The 18,912-nt window shown below is 44.7% G+C and overlaps 1 protein-coding gene across 1 annotated transcript in view; it reads left to right on the forward strand.

The window, feature by feature from the left end:
- The first annotated feature begins 4,279 nt into the window (after positions 1–4,279).
- The window catches only part of LOC140207068 (NACHT, LRR and PYD domains-containing protein 3-like), a 37,297-nt gene continuing 22,664 nt past the window's right edge, over positions 4,280–18,912 (forward strand). The window contains exons 1-7 of the mRNA XM_072275387.1: positions 4,280–4,428; positions 8,031–8,197; positions 12,295–12,391; positions 14,327–14,686; positions 15,256–15,422; positions 18,439–18,610; positions 18,710–18,775. Of these exons, the coding sequence (XP_072131488.1) occupies positions 12,382–12,391; positions 14,327–14,686; positions 15,256–15,422; positions 18,439–18,610; positions 18,710–18,775 (775 nt within the window). The 5' untranslated portion in view covers positions 4,280–4,428; positions 8,031–8,197; positions 12,295–12,381. The remainder of the gene's footprint in view (positions 4,429–8,030; positions 8,198–12,294; positions 12,392–14,326; positions 14,687–15,255; positions 15,423–18,438; positions 18,611–18,709; positions 18,776–18,912) is intronic.

The raw sequence follows: 18,912 nt of genomic DNA on the forward strand, positions 1-18,912 counted from the left end.
GACCAGAAAACCTCCCGTCCCTGCAGTCTCTGTCTCCTGGTAAACTCAACACCCTGACAATGTGGATCATAGATACCCCTTCCTCTCAGAGTCAGGGAATCATTCAGACAGCTGATCAAAGAGAGGAATTATATTTATTGGTCATTAAAGTTCACCCAGATTCGTTTGGACGGATTTGATGTGGAGTTCGGGGGTCACAGTGAAAGGGCCGGACGGCCGAACTCCCCCCGTTGTCCAAACATCCTTCCAGGTGAGATTTTGATCTTTGCTCCATTATCTCTCTTGGGTAATCTTCGTAAAAGCGGAGATCAGTTTCCATAAATCTAAAAACTCTCTGTTTTCTTGCCTGTCGCATTATTTGATCTTTAATTTTAAAGTGATGAAAGCAAACCAGAACAGATCTTGGTTTATGAGAATCCTTCAATTTCGAAGTAAATGCCTTGTGTGCCCTTTCTATAGCAGGCGGCTTTGTTAGAATGGTAGGAAATAAAGTGTGGAAAAGCTTACCAAAGTAAGCAGTTAAATCTCCATCTTCAGCTCCTTCCTGCAGCCCAACAGTTCGTATATTCTTTCGGCGAGCCCTAGTTTCCAGGTCTATAATCTTATTTTGTTATCTTTGCAAATGAGTTGTAGCTTCAGGCAACTTCTGCTTAGTTATCTTCAATTCCTCTTCATGTGTAATAACTTGAGTTTCCAGGTCTTTATGTTTTCCCAGAAATGACTTCATTTCATTACTATTCTTTTCCAGTGGATCTTTAAATCATCCATTCTGATTCTTAATTGAATTCAGTGTCCGAACGATATCTTCAGCCCACGATGGCATTTCATCAGATCTTTGCTTTTGCACCTTTCCTTTCCCATTACCTTTATCACTAGGTTCAGGTAAATTCTTCCCACTTTTTGTAGACATAGACATATTGTTTCCCCCTCAAGAATCAGCAAATAAAAATTTTAAATTCAAAGTTTAAACTAGTCGAAGAGAAAGAAAACTAAGAGCAGCACAAAATTACTGCTGCTTCATTTGCAGACGGGGCGGTCCTCGCCTGCAGGAAATTCATGCAGGTGTACAGGATGATGAGAGGCATTGGTCGTGTGGAGAGGCTTTTTCCCAGGGCTGAAATGCCTAACACGAGGGTGCATAGATTGAAGCTCCTTGGTAGTCGGTACAGAGGAGATGTCAGAGCTAAGTTTTTACACAAAGAGTGGTGTGTGTGTGGAATGCACTGCCAGCAACGGTGATAGAGGCGGATGCAATCGGGTCTTTTAAGAGACTCTTAGATAGATACATGGAGATTAGGAAAATAGGTAGGGTAATTCTAGGCAGTTTCAAGAGTAAGTTACATGGTTGTCACAACATTGTGGGCCAAAGGGTCTGTAATGTGCTGTAGATTTCTATGATTCTATGAAATTCAAGGGAAATCTCCTATCCCACGGAGTTGCAACCTGTCATCACAGGGACAGTGACAGCGGAGCAGCAGGGATAGATTTTGATATACTGATATGGAACGGAAATATGGGCGAGGACCAGATGGGCCGAGTGGCCTCTCTAGTGTACATTGTGAGTGTAGTAAAGACAGTATGTACCTGAGACACGGGATTTGATACAGAACTGATTTATCTTTCACAGATCCACAATATTAAACACCAGTCTAGTTTAAGGCTAACATCAGCAGAACAGACTCCTCCAATGCTCAGTGACCAGGGGTCAGTCCTGGGTGCGATGAGCAACTGCAAGAACTGCAGAATCTGACAGTAACAGTCCCTCATGAACCTGCATCTGCCTTCAGTCACCAGATCTATACATTGCAACAGTACAGTGACCTGAATAGCGACAAAACAATAACTGTAACAAAGCATTATGACTGCAGAGAAAGTGCAGTGCAGATAGACATATGGTACAGGGTCACGTTGATTTACATTGTAGGGTCGAGTCCATTTTATCATTCATTTGGCTTATAACCGCAGACAGGAAGCCGTCCTTGAGCCTGGTGGTACGCGCTTTAAGGCTTTTGTATCTCTTCCCCGATAGGGGAGTGGGTTTGCAGCAAGAATGTCCAGGTTGTGAGGATCTTTGAGTACATGGCCTGCTTTTCCGAGACAGGGGAAGTGCAGGAAGAGTCCATGGAGGGGAGGTTTGTTTCTCTGATGTTCTCTGCTCTCCAAAGTTCTCTGCAGTTCCTTGCAGTCATGGGCAGAGCAGTAGCCATACGAAGGCGTGAAGTATCGACAAGAAGCTCAGAGACCTCGGCCTTCACCCTGCCTTGTGTAGCTGGATCCTGGACTTCATGTCAGATCGCCGGCAGGTGGTAAGAGTGGGCTCCCTCACCTCTGTCTCTCTGACTCTCAGCACACATACCCCACAGGGTTGTCTCCTTGGCCCCCTACTTTACTCTCTGTGCACCCATGACTTTTGTTGCCACCCACAGCGCCAATCTGCGAAAGAAATTCACTGACGACACTACATTGACTGGCCTAATCTCAAATAATAACGAGGCAGCCTACAGAGAAGAAGTCATCACCCCGACACAGTGGCGTTAAGAAAACAACTTCTCCCTCATGGTGACAAAAACAAAGGAGCTGGTTGTGGACTGCAGGAGGAATGGAGACAGGGACCAAAATTCAACATTTCCAAGTCTGTTATTGACACGAAATGCACATTTTAATATTGATCACGACACAATGTATTTTATACATTGTTAATGACATAAAACATATTTATAGATTGTTACTGACAGAGATCGTATAATTTGTGTTCCGTGTGTTATCTGAATGTACTCGCCTGTGATGCTGCCACAAGTCAGTGTTTCTCTGTACCTGTACCTTCCCGTACTTGTACACTTGGCAATAAATTCAATGGGACCTGAGATATCTCAGTGAGATTTGATTAGTGATGATCATCTTGGCAGCTCGGTTGGTCGAATGTATGAGACGGTACACTGTTAAATGCAAAACCCTGAACAGAGGGATCTTAGACTCCAAGTTCATCGCTCCCTGAAAGAGACTGCACAGATTGATCCGGTGGTTAAGAAGGCAAATGGCGTGGTTGTCTTTATTAGTTGAAGCACTGAGTTGAAAAGTCGGGAAGTTGTGTTGCGGCTGTTGCGAGCCTGCGGTCGGACTGTGACTGTGTCTTTAAGAGCGCCGGAGTGAGGAGGCGGGACTATGACGTCAGTCACAGGCTGACAGCGCTAACTGTGGATTTAACCATAAGAGAGAGAGAGCGATCTGCAGACAGGCAGTCGGCCAGTCTAAAGAGAGAGAGAGAGAGAGACTGGAAAAGCTGATAGCTTCAGTTTGTCGCAGCTGAGGCTCGGAAATCTCCTATGCTCTTGATCATCGGTACAGGGAACCACAACGAATGTGTGTGGCTATCACTTCGTATAATCCATAGGAGTGGATTTTGGAATATCTTGGGGGACCGCTTGTGTGGTAACCCCTGGAAGACGGTATTCCTGTGACAGGTCACTTTCGCTGATAACTCGTATGTGGACGGATTCAACGGATAAGAACTTCGACGACGGTTATTTTGATGTAACGGCCTTTTCTCTACGTTTCACCCTGGATTACAAATATCTCTCTCCCATCATTTATTCCATGGATTACTGAATTTTCCTACTTTACCTTCTCAAGACTCTAAACTTTGCTCCCTCGGGCTCGATAGTTTGGGAGCAATATTTACACAATACTGTTAACTTTTCTTTATTTCGTTGTTACTATATTTTTAGTAGATACTAATAAAGATAGTGGTTTTAACATCAAAACCAGATTCCAGTGTGAACTCTGTTGCTGCTGGATCGTTTCTAAAACGTTACAGTTCGTAACACAGCTTTATAAAACTAGTTAGACCACATCTGGAGTGTCTCATACAGTTCTTGTCGTCCCCATTCTCGGAAGGATGTCGGGGCTTTGGAGAGGGCGCAGAAGAGTTTACCAGGATACTGCCTGTTTTAGAGGGCATGAGTTATAACGAGAGGTTTCACAAACCGGGGGTTATTTTCTCCAGAGCGGCGCAGGCTGGTGTGAGACTGGATAGACGTTTGTAAGATGATGAGAGGTAGAGACAGAGTGGACAGAAGATATATTTTTCCTGGGGGTTGAAATGTCTAATACATTTAAGGTGAGAGGAGATGTGAGCGGCAAGTTTGTTTCTTTCTACGGAGTGGTGGGTAGCTGGAGTCTCTGCCTGGGGTGGGAGACACCCACCAGTCACGTGATCCCGTTTGTCCCACCTGTTTAACCGCAGATGGGCAGCCGAGGCCCCGCCCTCTGGATGATGCAACAATCACTTCGCGCATGCTCACTGTGTCCGGGTGGTCGGTTTTTTTTTCTGCTCAGTGCTGAAACGAATCGTCTACGCGATCGGCAAAGGCTCCTCGCCTCTTGGGTCGGGATCACTGTCTGCGGGCCGAAGATATCACTTTCCCAACGGTGAGTATTGAGACCGATCCCGAGCGGGGAGATCCGATGTTGGCCATGAGTCCCAAACTGAGGGCCAATTACTCATTTATTTTCCAGTTAGATGGGCTCGTCAGAAATGTGCAGACTTCACTTAATCTGCATTGAACGATCCAAACCAGGATCCCAGGCTGTCTATTTCTGCAGAATTGAATGGAATTCCCGCCAACAGGTCACGTGAGGCTGTGTGCCGCAGTTCTGCCCGCCTTCCGCTTTGTGACGCAAGATCACGTGGTGTGTGCTCCGAATCCCCGGATGGGTGATGATATTTCTCCATGTTGTGTTGTAAAATCTGATGTTGGCCACTGAGTCCCATTAACTTCCCCCAACTCGCCTCGCTTCCTGAGGCTCCTCGCATTTGTCATTGAGCTTCATGGCTGTCGTGTCTTCTACCTGTTTGGGGTGGGTGAAAAAGGAGAACATCCCAAATTGTGGGGATCTTTGATTTCACTGACAGACTGGGAACTCTAGAGGGGAGAATGGTTTCTGTGATGTGCACACGGCCAAGTGGTTAACCTGTTGAACTAGCAATCTGAAGGTCGTGAGTTCGAGCCTCAGTCCAAGCAGAGTGTTGTGTCCGTGAGCAAGGCACTTAACCACACATTGCTCCTGCACGTTAAGGGCCCAGCGACGGTGGTTGGTGCAGTATGCACAAGACAAGATCTGTATCCAAAGGTCTGTGCAGTTCCTCACAGACACGGGCAGAGTAGTTACCATGCAAAAATGATAAGTGTCCGGATGGGAAATTTTCTATGGTGTGTTGATAAAAATTTGGTGAGGGTCAAAGTATATATGACTAAGTTCTTGTTGTTTGTTCTAACTTTGTTATTTTGCTATCTTTTATACAGTAGTGTGTACTATTCATTCAGTATCTGTGTATTGCTGGAGGACCATCAGTGATTGTCCTTGATCCCTTCTCCCACCTGATTCCATCTGCTCATCCCTGCCCATCTTGTTCAACCTCTGTCCAGTCTCCTAACCCCACCTCCCCTGGTTCAGCAATATACATCAGCCATCTGGGTTAACCTCAGTCCACCCTGTATCCTACCACCTCAGTATTATATATCAGCAATCTTTCTTCTAACCTTGTCTTCATTGTGAAGTGTTCATTTACACCTTTGGCCTCGCTGAGTTATTTCCAGAATCAGTTTTTGTTAGCTGGAATGCCAGAGGGTCATCAGTTACCAGTTCTGTTGTGTATTGGTGTGGAGATGCTAGTTATTGAATTGTGACTGGCTGACACACTGCAGCATTTTTACTGGCAGCAAACAGCACTGGGAGAGTTGGTGCTTGGACAATAATCCTGTGATATGGAACTGTTGGTGTTTTGGCTTTGACTTTGGTTAGTGCTTCTACAGGTGGGGCTGGATGTTCATCCTGCTGCAATGAAGCAGAAATTTCGAGCAGCTGGACATTGGTTGTGGGGAAATCCCGGATTGCACCACCCAGTGTGAGATGCGGGAACGATGTGTGAGACTCTCAGGGTGGGTAAGTGGCAGATTCAGCTGTGTGACTCTGTGAGGTTGGGTCCTGGGATATCACAGTTTTAGATCAAAGTAAAATGGACCTGGGGATCAAGCTGCCAGGGTTTATGAGGTGTTGAGTGAATATTCCTGGCCTGGGATCAGATGTTTGTCTCTGGAGTTCCTTTGGAAGCAATGGCTGTTAATCTGAGGAGAGAATGAGTTTGTATTCCATCCCTCACGAGGAGAGGCTGTGATTAAATGGGCTGTTCTGTGTTTGTACCGTTACGTACCCTGTAACTGGGTTGCCAAACCAGCAGAATTGGACCACTCATTGGAGTCTGGGTTACTAGGAACTAATAAAGTTTTAAAGAAATAAGTAACACAGTACTCTAATCGTAAGGACATAAATGCAACAGGTTAGCAATGATAATACACACATGTACACAGAATTAGGGTAATAGGAATCAAACCAAGCTCTATCGCAGTCTAGGGGTAAAATGATCAGTCTTAAGTGGCGCAGAGTTCAGTTGAGCTTAGTGCAGTTCGCAGTAATCGCTGTTGTGCCGTTGGAGAGAGAGAGAGAAGGGGGGGGATGCAAATTTGATTCAGGCAGACCTTTGATGTTCTTCGCAGTTGGTTTCGAGCAGACCCTTTTATGTCTTCTATCCCGCTGTGGTCACCGACTGTGACCGCTCCGTTCCGGATACGACCGTTCTTCCGTGGTGATCCCGGCACCCAGGCAAGTGCGGACATTCACACCAGGCTCCCACCGATCGTACATTTACACCCTGTGAGTCTATGGTCGGTTCCCGCGATCAGACCTCCAAATCTCCCACCAACTTATGGGGGCACACCGCTCTTCCAGGGTCTCGTTATCTCATGATCTCGTGGTGTGTCCTGTGCCTTAGCGAACCTGTTCTTTTTATACCCCTGCAGAGGTATCGCCTGTCCATCAAACTTCAAACAGTTCAGGTTCATAGCAACCGGTCTGTCAATATTCTGAATTGTGTCTCTTTTCTGTTAATGTCTCTCTCCTCTCTCATTAACATTTTGAACGTTTCTCCATTGTCTCCCTTATCTCTCTCATTAGCTTCAATCATCTGATAACTTGGTTTGGCGTCACAGCACCAGTCAAAATAGACCTGGGGGTTCAGTGTTTGAACTGTGTTTGGAAATTCCTCCTTGCTGTCACCTGTCTGTCAGGCAGTGGAAATCAAACAGAAATTCAAGTTGCTGGAGATCTGCACTAAAAATGGGAAATTGTGAACCCATTCTGACAAAAGATTGTGAACCTGAATCGTTAAATTTGTTGCTCTGCCCACAGCAGTTCCTTACCTGTTGAGTGATTCTGGTGATTCCAGTTTATTTTTATTACATTCACACTGGAATGGTTTACATTTCCTGATTGTCTGTTATACTTGGGAATGTGTTCAGTGTAGTTGTTGCTAACAAGATTCACATGAATAATCTCAGGAATGATCGGCTTTATGAATGAGGAGCATTTGATGGTTATGGGGCTGTGCTCAATGGAGGTCAGGCGGGGTGGTGAAAGGGGAGGTGGTTAAGTAAACCTACTGAATGCTGAAAAGCCTGGATACAGTGGACATGGAGAAGATGTTTCCATTCGACGGAGAGTCTGTGATCTGACAACACACTCAGAATAAAGATGCTTCCCTTTAAAACTGAGATGAGAAAAATTTCTTCAGCCAAAAGATGGCTGATCTGTGGAATTTGTTGCCACAGAGGTTGGTTGAGACTGTTAGTTGGGTATATTTATGACAGAGATTAATATATTTGTGATTGCTAAGTAGCTTCAGGGTTACAGGAGGAAGGCAAGAATACGGTGTTGGAATAAATCTCCGCCATGGTTGAGTGGTGGAGCAGACTCGATGGATCGAATCACCTTATTCTGTTCCTACATCTCATGTCTTACCATGACTGAATGATGACTCCTTCCTATTCCTTATCAGGTTTTGTGAGGTGTCAGGGACAATTACAGATTTGTTCACTGAGATCATTATATTTGTCTTCAATGTTTAGATTTCAGTGAGCAGAAATATTTGTTCTCCTTTGTATTGTTAACGTACTTCATTATCTTTCATGTTAAAGTTAGACCTGCGTTGAGAGATTTATTGGAAGAAAAACCCCAACTGGAAGCAAACCACGACTGAAGACGAGGGAACAGCAACAAGTGAACCAGCCTGAGGATTGAGAGCATCAACTGGAGAGAACCCATCTGACTCGGAGAATCCAGTGATTCATCAGGAGAAAGTTTGGTGAGTCTCATTTACTCAAACACTGGTCCTTTAGACATTACATAACTGTACAGAGTAAGGCAGGGAATAGTTGTGGTGAGACTGAATGTGCCCAGAAATACAAGTTATGCATCTGTCAGACCCAGTTGCAATCACTCCAGGTCTGGTAATGTACTGTCAGTATCCCAGCTCTTTAAACTCACACACGTTCCCTCAGTGTTTGCTCATTTGAAGAACTTGCATCTTCTGAAGTAGCTTTTGGTCGGTTCTGAGTGTGGAGAGGGAAAGAGGGCTGTTTATATTTACCATCTTTCAAAAAGAAGTAATTGTTTGAAATTACTTGTTGCACACTCACGATCCATACCCTGTACATTATCAACCAGATTATTGACATAGATGACAAGTAGCAATGGGTGTAACCCTGGGGAACTCCACGAGGCACGGGCCTTGACTCCAATAAACAGCCTCCCATCATCACCATCTGCTTCCTACCATCTTGCTGTTCCCAGACTCTGGGCTCTGTGACAAACACAATGTTAGCAGCAAGATTAGACAGTGATATAAAGGGAGATTTGTTGCTTCCAGAAAGCTGCCTGACACAATGGACCAGATCCTCCCTTGTTTACAACTTAATCTGGCCAAGGACCCATCCTCCCGGGTCACACTGTGTCCGATAACCCACATCCCCAACCTCCCTCCACCTTGCCAGTAGCCCCACAACTTTCCCACCATTTATCCCACACCCATACACATAAACAAATCCACTCTTACAGCTTGGGGAGCCAGAACGAACTGATCCTACATCCCCGGCCCAGACTGTCCAGCTGGCTGGCTCCGTCCTGGCCCTTTCCCACTGCATCCGCCCCTCGATTTACACAAACCCGAGATCATTCCCTTCCTCATCGCTGCCCAACCAGGAGATCCGCCAGCAACAGCTGGGGTTGGCCCTGTGCTGTGATTTGCAGGAGGTCCCCACGGCGCCACCAGTGGCCGGAGGTTGGAGTGACAACGTAGAGGATCTGGCTGTTCGGTTCTTTCACTGTGACACCCCCGAACTCTGCATTAACTCCATCCAGCCAAATCTGGACCAACTTTAACCACCAACAAATATAATTCCTCTCAGGGATCAGCTAACTGAATGATTCACTCATTTTTAGATGAAGGGGTACCTACACTGTTGGGGTGTTTAGATTGCCGGGAGACAAGGACCACAGGGACGAGAGGTCTTCAGTTAACTGATATGAACATGTCTTTACCCTGCTGGCAATTCCGGTGTATATTAGTAAAACTGTTGTTTCTGAAAATACTAAACAACGAGACACTGCACTGACTGAACCACCCCAGACCAGATCACTCTGGAAAGTCCTCCTCAGAAACATTGGGGCTTTGTGACCCAGCTCGAGAGATAGGTCACACTGCCCACTCTACGGACAACATGGTAGAGCAGGGCACCTGGCAGGGGACTTTAAATCACAAAACATTGGATTCAGTGATGAAACCCGTTGTTTCCTTCGTTGTCCTGCTGAAATTTAAAACATCCATTAAACAGCTCTCACCCACATGTGACATCACTCTGGCGCCCCACCTAAATCCATAAGTTATTGGAGCAGCATTGGGCCCAACACATCTGCTCTTCAATTTTATCATGGCTGTTCCAATTTTCTCAGTCCCAGTCTCCTTCCTTCTCCCTGTATCCCTTCATGCCCTGACCAGTCAAGGATCTAGCAACCTCTGCCTTAAATATCCACGGCTGCCTGTGGCAAAGAATTCCTCAGATTCACCACTCTCCGGCCAAAAAAAAACCCCTCATCTCCTTTCTAAGAGGATGCCCCTCTTCTGAGGCCAGTCTATAAACTCATCCAATATAGGAAACATCCTTTCCACATCCACTCGATCAAGGCCTTTCTTCATTCAAAGCCTTCATTTCCATCATCCAAATCATTGGCATATACAAATCGGTCCCAGCACCACTAGCAACCGGGGGTCAGTCAGTGAAGGCTGCCCGTATCTCCTTTTTTTCCTCCTGCCAATCAGCCACTGCCTTATCCATATTTGGATCTTTCCTGCAACACCATGGGCTCATAGCTTGTTAAGGAGCCTCATGTGTGGCACCTTGTCAAACACCTTCTGAAAATCCGGGTGCACAATATCAACCAATTCTCCTTTGAAGAAATAACCAAGCAGGATAAAGTATTCCAACAGAATTGTCATTTCAAAGTGTGTCAATGGGGCAGATTGTGTTGTGTGTCCAGGAATGATTCCTGTCATAGTCTGTGGATGGGCCAACTGGAGAAGATGCCATACTGTGTTTAGTACTAGGCAATGATGCTGGTCAGATGGGTGACCACAACACCCCAACTTTTATAATGATCATGGACAAGGATGGTAGCAGATGATATGGGACAGTATTTAATGATGGATAATTACAATGGTAGTCATAGCAACTTGGGAGGATAAACTGGAAAAAACATTTTGTCAGGGCATTGCACAATGGAACTGGGAAGTTGTTTCTGGAACACTGATATGGGGTTCTGGATAGATTCGTCCCACAGACAGGGAAAGAATGTTCATATAAACGAACCATGGTTCACAAGAGATGCGGACCTTTAGGAAAAATGAAGTATTATTCAGTTTTAGGAAGCAACATTCAAGCAAGGCTCTGGAGAATTATAATGTAGCCAGCAAGGAGATTAAGAAGGGATTGAGAGTTCAAAGGGGACTTGACATTCTTGGTGAGTAGGATTAAGGAAGGCCCCATGGCGTTTCACCAGATGGGTGAAGTACAGAAGGATTGAGGGTAGGACTGCTCATGAGCAAAGATGGAATGAGGTGATAGGTGAGGTGCTTAATGAATGCTTTGCTTCAAAGTTACCAATGAGATAGACTGTGATTGTGACGTTAGCATAGGAGCACAGCAATGTTAAGAAAGAGGTGTTGATGAAGCTCCCAATGTACAGCACATTACGACAGGAAGTAAGGAGTTTTCAGAGGTATTGACAATGATCTTTGTGTCCTCTCCGGCCAGAGAAGCAGTAACACAGGATTGGAGGATGGCATCTTTTGTTCCATCATTCTATAAAGGGAAAAGGGAAAATCCAGTGAGTGTTACATCAGTCATCGGAAAACGCTTGGAAAGGAAATTTTGAGCATTTGGAGAAACAATATCTTACTATAGGTTGCCACTTTGGCTATTTGTTGATGAGTAGAGAGAATGGAAGGGGAGATGACAGAGAAAATTTTCCACAATGTGGACCAGTCACACACAGAATATCTACCAACATTTGGATCTGCTGAGTCTGATCAGGAGTGACCATGGCATTGTGCATGGAAAGTTGTGTTCAACAATACATTTTTAAGATGTTTGAAGATGGTTGTCAATGAGGGTGGGTGAGTGGATGTTGTACATTGGACTACAGTAAAGCCTTTGACAAGATGCCACATGACAGCTTGGTCTGGAAGATAAGGCCCCATGCGGTACAGAGAGAGAAAGTTAGATGGATTCAAACATTACCTTGAAAGCAGCAAGCGAAGAGTGGTGGCTGAAGGTTTCTTCCTATTTGATAGCAATGATCTGGATGCGAATGCACAAGACTTGACTAGTAAGCTTGCAGATGACACAAAATTAGTAGATGGTGCTAATGATGAAGATTATCATAGCTTATAGGGGATCTAAATGTGCAGAGGAGTAGTAAATAGATTGCAAAACCGACACAATCAGCAATGGTTTCATGCAGAGGTTGGTGATGATGTTGATACAACTGCCAGAGGAAGTGGACGAGGCAGGCACAATTGTATAATTCCAGAAGCAGTTGTGATGTGTAGATGGAATGAAAATGCCAAGAAGGAAATGGAACACAGGAAATTAGGACCATCTCTGTGGGCAATATCGTCAGCATTTTCTTGTCGGACTGAGCGTCTGTATCTGCTGTATTGCTCTGTGTCTCTATCAGTAGGATGTGTTAGGTATCACTGGATAGACATACAGACATAGTGTTTAAGTTGATGGCAACGAGGAATGTTTGGAATGTTGCTCTGATACAGCAGATGGCGATACTGTCACATTTGCAAGGTAATTTTACTCTCCCTGACTCACTGTCTGCTTGTTGTGTGTAATTCAGGGCATCACCAGCAGGCGGAGCTTTTCTGCACCGGGACCAAAATGTAAGCAAGAAGACGACAATCAACAATTGTTAGTCAGAATCAGAATGGCTACAGGTATGTTCACTGGGATATTTATAATTAAACTTCTGTTGTGTTTGTCCACAGTAGATCAGATGAAGAAACTTACACAGGTGCTAACAGGGCACAGAGAAGTTTCGTCAGGGTCATTGATCCCACTGGTAAAGCGGCCTTGAGTAATTGATAATCTAACAGTTCCAGTGCAGGGACCTGACACCGATAATGGTCAAATCACTCCACTCACCTTGCAAAGCTTAAGTTAAGTGAAAGGACCAGGAGGTCCTGAATCAGCTGGTTGTGAGTGAAACACAGACAGGAATGTCACAGCAGTCTTGTGGGTTATGTAAATGTCCAGGATCAGGGTCTGTTTCACATCCAGACAGGCCCTGATGTGTAAGACATCTCCAGCTTTTATTCTAAAAGCTCAATGCCTGATTTCCAGGATATGAGAGATTGTGTGATAACACAACATTTCAGATTTTGGAAGAACAGGTATCAATCCCCTGGTTTCCTTGTCTGCTGCGCAATGGTGAGGAGGGGAGTTTCCAAAATCTGTTTTCTGTAGCTGAGCCGAGAACATTGTCGGTGTTGGGAAAAGCTGAGCTTCAGATGCTCAGCTCACTGTCGATAAACATGTGGTCTGCTTCAGATTTTTAATACCCCAATGAATGCCTGGGCTGTGGACAAATAGCGAACATGATTTCTGAATATTTCCCTATGGAGATGATCTGCTACCTGGATTTAAATTCCCAGGATCTCTGATGGGAAACCCAGTATAACCAATAACCAACTGTCTTTGTCTCCCGTAGGCATTGTGATTGTGCTCAACTCTGTGATTCCAGCTGGAATAAAACAGAGATTATAGCCTGGAAACGGGTCCTTTGGCCCAACTAATTCATGCTGATCTAAATGTTCGAGCTTGCCCCATTTCATGCAGTTTTTCCTCAAATTATCCTCGGAGTTGACTTCTATCCTTTTTCCAGCAACATCTTCTTAAAAATGTAATTTTATTAGTGTTAGCAGGCTCATCTGGCTGCACGTAATTTATACCCATCACCCTGCACATACAGAAATGCCCCTTTGGTCCCTTTCAAATCTCTTCCCTCGAGTCCGAGACTCCCCTACCCTGGGAAATAGACTGTGACCATCAACTGTATCTGCACCCTTGATTATTTTATGTAATTGAGTGAAGTCACCCTTCAAGCTCCTGTGCTCCAGGGCAAACTGTCCCAGCCGATCCACATAACAGAAAACCCAACACCCTAGTCCAGTACCATACTGGTCATTCTCCACTACACTCTTTCCAGCATAATCATTTCCATCCTATAGATTAGCAACTGATACTACACACAGAGCTCTCTAAGGGAGACTTTGCCAATGACCTGCAAAATTGTTACATGACGATCATCCTGCAGAGGATAGAAAGGGAACCAGGGCATTGGACAGCATAGATCTCAAGGTAATGGTCAGTCTGTGACCCAGGAGACCTGACAATGTGCATCTTAAGCCAATGGTCAGTCAGTGACCAAGGGGACTGGACATCATGTGACAAGGCGATTGGAGAAAGTGTGATCCAGCAGATCGGACCATGTGTAATCCCGTTGCTGGTCTGTGTGTGACACAGATGTCTGGACAATAAGTGGCCCTAGGAGATTTTAGCTTGTGGAAGATAATTGCAGTGATATCTCCTGGTTCCACTAAGATGTCCTGGTCATCAGTGCGTTCAACTACTGTGTATTGGAGATCAGTATTACTGTGTCTACCCCGTTTGTTTTCTGGGAGTGGATGTGTCTGGTCAGCAGCTTATCGGGAGGGTCAGCTAGCAAGAAGTGTGGTTCACATTCACCAGCACAGTCCCAGTCCAAATCAGGTCAGCCAGAGTCTCGGCTCCATTGCAGACACCCATTGTCAATCAGTTCTTCTCAGTTCTAAATCACTCTAGTATAACCTGCAATTCATCACATATTTCAGGTGGGAAATTAAATCATGTACGGAAAGTACTCAAGAGGTTTTTACCAGGCAGCTCACCAAGGAAAGATGATCGGGACACGGGGAGCAAGGTACCAAAGCAGGGTCAGATTGAGAGCAATGTCCCAATAGAATGTGGTCCGGCCGCAGAGGAGGGAGAGCAAAGTCAGCCCAGAGACAGTGACGTCAGAGACACCGATCCGGACCCTGGAACCGGTACAAGTGAGGCGACTGTCTATCAGCCCAGAGACAGTGACGTCAGGAACACTGATCGGGACCCTGGAACCGGTACAAGTGAGGCGACTGTCTGTCAGCTCGGAGACTCATTAAACACGGAATTGTCAAGTCCCCAACCAGGAGCAGGTGAGTGAAATATGAGCATGATGTGTTCACAGAATGCGGCAGGGAGGAGGGTAAATGTGAGGCCTTGTTGGAGGGTTACTAGAGAGGGGAAATGTATGGGTGTGGTACAACTGGCTTACTGAGGCACCTGTTAACCCACTACTAGGCATGTACTACCTGCTCTGTTTTCCAGGCTGTGTATTGGAGGAAATGCAGTGTTCCAGATAAAGGAATATTTCCAGGAGGTGAATGACGGGAAATGTATTCACCAGGATGTAGGGAGTATCTCTGGGAAGTGACAATTATTGACAGTCCGAACATTTATTGCCCATCTTAAACTGAAATAGGTGAGTGGGTGGGATGGTGGGAGAGACAGGTTTCTCGTAAATGTGGTCCTTCTGGTAACATAATGCCCAGAGCGGTGTTGGGTCGGTTTTAAGGCCAGTGTCAGAGATTAGGATAAAATCTCTGTTTCCAGCTGAAGGCAGGTGAATACTGAGGTTCAAGACATGATTGGTTTAAGTTGGGTGAGAGCGGTGGAGACAAGCGATATTTGAGTTTGTGTCTACATTCTCTTTTTATATTCACAGCGCCAGCGTTTACGATCTCTGACCTCCTGGCGCAGGGGGGTGAATATCGACTGTACCAGCTGACAAAGTTCTACAGGGACAGACTGGAACAAGCGATTGAAGAAAAGGTTGAAAGACTCGGTTGGATGTTGACAAAGGAGGGACACTTCAGTAGAGAAGAAAATGAGGTGAGTGTATTTAGTGTATTGTCACCAAACTGCTGGTATCAGAGGGAATAGTGATCAATATTAATCTGCTGCACGTTCTAGGAGTTGTACATGACAGTGGAGACTTTTAGCTCAAGCTTGTCTCTCGCAGATCTGGTTTCAGCTGTTAAGGTGGGGAGCACTGGGAACGACAGGTTCAGTGTCACCTTTTCCTCTCACGCCTGCTGTATTTATCAGTGTGATATACGAGCAGTGGCTGCATATCTGGACCGTTGAACAGACATTCAGTCTAAAACTAATTTCACATCTTATCGGGATCGTCGGTCAAATTCACCTCAGCTCACTAATCCAGGATGAATATTAAAATTGGGCCATCTGGCTTCACTGCGGTACTTGCAGGAGGGAAACCTGCCAACCACAGCTGGTCTGGTCTCCATCTGAGTTCCTGAACAATGAGTAGCTGACTTGTCAGAGTCATAGAAAAGTACAGCACAGAAACAGGCCCTCTGGCCCATCTATTCCATGCCGGATTATTTAAAACGTCTATTCCCATTGACCTGCACTGGGTCATGGTGCTCTATACCCTTATCATTCATGTATCTATCCAGACTTCTGTTAACCGCTTGTACCACTTGCTTGTTCCACACACTCACCACCCTCTGAGTGAAGTTTCCCCTCACGTGCCCCTTGAACTTTTCACCTTGCATCCTTTACTGACCTCTTGTTGTTGTACCCCTGAACCTCAGTGCAAAATGCCTGCCTGCATTTACCCTATCTTTCCCTCTCGTAATTTGTATATCTCTATCAAATCCCCTCAGTCTTCCCTGTTTGAAGGCATGAAGACCTAACCTGTTCAATTCTTTCTTCTAACTCAGATCTTCCAGTGCTGGAAAAATCCTTGTAAATTTTCTCTGTATTTTTTCAACCTTCTTTACATCTGTACTATTAGTAGGTGACTGGAACTGCACACAGTACTCAAAATTAAGCCTCACCAACGTCTTATACACGTTCAACATCATAACTCACCTCCTGTACTCAATATTTTCATTTATGGCTTGTGTGACAAATACTTTCTTTCTGATCTGTCTACCTTTGCTGCCACTTTTAATGGATTATGGATCTGTATTCCCAGATCACTTTGTTCTACCACACTCCTCAGTGCCCTATCGGTCACTGTATAAGATTGACCCTTCCAAAGTGCAACACGTTGCACTTGCCTGCATTAAATTGCATCTGCCATTTTTCAGCGCATTTCTCAGCTGCTTTAGACACCACTGCAAGCTTTGGTAGTCTTCCTCACTGTCCGCTACACGTCCTCACTCTTGACGTCATCCGCAAATTTGCTGATCGAGATAACCACATTTTCATCCAGATCATCGATATAGATGACAATCAACAATGGACCCAGCACCGATCCCTGTGGCACCGCACGAGTTATAAACTCCCAGTCAGAGATGTAATGGTCTATAACCACTCTCTGTCGTCTTCCAGAAAGCCATTGTCCAATCCAATTTTCCAATTTACCAGTTTACCTTGACTGCTGAGCAGCTGAACTTTCTTGCCCAGCCTCCTTTGTGGTGCCTTGTCAAATGCCGTGCTGAGGTTCATGTAGACAACACCCACTTCCATCCATTCATCAAGTTCCCTGGTATCTTCCTGGAAAAGCTTTAAGATTGGTTAGACATGAACTACCACGCACAAAGCTGTTATCTCATGACCCCAAAAATCAATAGGTTGTCCTAAAAGAGCATATATATCAGGCGAACCTTTTGGTGAGCTCTTTTACATTATTAGCTAGATTACCTTCATATTTCATATCTTCTCTACTTGTGGTTTTTTTAGTTGCCTTCTGTTGGTTAGTAAAAGCTTCCCAGTCCTCCAGCTTTCCATGATATTTTGCTATACTCTATGCCCTCTCCTTTGCTTTTGTGCTGCAATGACTTCCTCGTCAGACACTGTCCACCATCCTTTGGAATAATTTTTCATCTTTGGGATTATCTATCCGGTGCCTTCCAAATTTCTCCAGAAACTGCAGCCATTCCTACTCTGCCATTGTCCTTGCTAGTGCCATTTTCAAGTTTATTTTTGCCCAGCTCATCTCTCATGCCTCTGTAATTCCTTTATTCCATTGTAACATTGACACATCTAACTTTCCCTTCTCCCTTTCAAACCGTAGCGTGAGTTCTATTATTTTATGATCACTGCCTCTTAAGGGTTTATTTATCTTAAGTTCCCTAATCAAATCTGGTTTAATACACAACACAGAATCCAGATCCACCTTTCCTATAGTGGGCTCAACCATAACCTTCTCTCAAAAAGCCATCTCATAGGCATTCTATACATTCCTTCACTTGGGATTCAGCACTGACCTGATTTTCCAAAATCTACCTGCATATTGAGATTCCCCATGACTGTTTTAACATTGACCTTTTTACATGCCTCTTCTCTCTCCCATTGGAATTAGTAGCCCACATCCTAGCTACTGTTAAGAGGCCTGTACATAATTTCCATCAGGTTCATTTTACCTATGCGTTTTCTTAACATCTACATCATCCAATCCGATATTACCTCTTTCTAAGTACTTTTCCTTTTATGACAACAGAGTCAATGCAATCCTTCACCTACCTGCCTATCCTTTCGATTAAATATTTATCCTTGGATGTAAACACCCAACTAGGATCTTCTTTCAGTCACGATTCAGTGATGCCCACCATCCATTTTTCACTCTCTCAATCTCAATCTTTCCATTCTTTTTGTTACATCTTTTTGATGTAATGTTGCACATTGACGGATTGAGGAAATTAAGCACGTTGCATCGACTGCAGGGTGTCAGTAAATCTTTATTCTTTCACACTATTCATTTAAAATTTCCTTCAGTTACTGTTTCTCTGTTAATGACTGAACACAGGGAGGATGAGGCAGCAGCCCAGTGACTGCATCAGTTCTGAAGCTACTGGGGCCATGAACAGATATTTTCCTCCACATTCTCCATGTCTGTCTGTCTGCTCCACAATAAATTCATTGTTTCCTTTTATAGAAAGTCACTGAACTGACAGAGAAGGGAAACCGGACAGAGAGTTCCACACTCTTCCTCCGTTTGGTGATGGGCAAAGGCTCCAGGGCCCGGAGGGCGATGTGGGAATCCTTTGTGACGTGGAGGACTGAGTTACCAAAGTTGGACAGAATATTGAAGGAAATACAGGAGCTCGGTACGTTAAAAAACACGCAGTGAACACAAAGCCATATTGAAATAAACAGTTTAAATTACTTTAGCTCTGTTTTCATTGACGTATTTTTGATTTAAACAGGTCCTGGTCCATGGGAATACATGAACATCGCCCAAGGCTTATCTGAGTTACCCACTCATCTGATAGGTGAGTGATGAAATGCTAAGTTCAAACCACATCTCAAATGTTACACTGACTTGGCAGAACCTGGTAATGAACATTTACCATAAATCACTTGCTGGTCTATGGATTTAGGTTACAATTCAGAGAATAAATTTTTCCCA

This window comes from Mobula birostris, chromosome 13 (genome assembly GCF_030028105.1).
Source record: "Mobula birostris isolate sMobBir1 chromosome 13, sMobBir1.hap1, whole genome shotgun sequence".
In the NCBI taxonomy this organism is placed as follows: Eukaryota; Metazoa; Chordata; class Chondrichthyes; order Myliobatiformes; family Myliobatidae; genus Mobula; species Mobula birostris.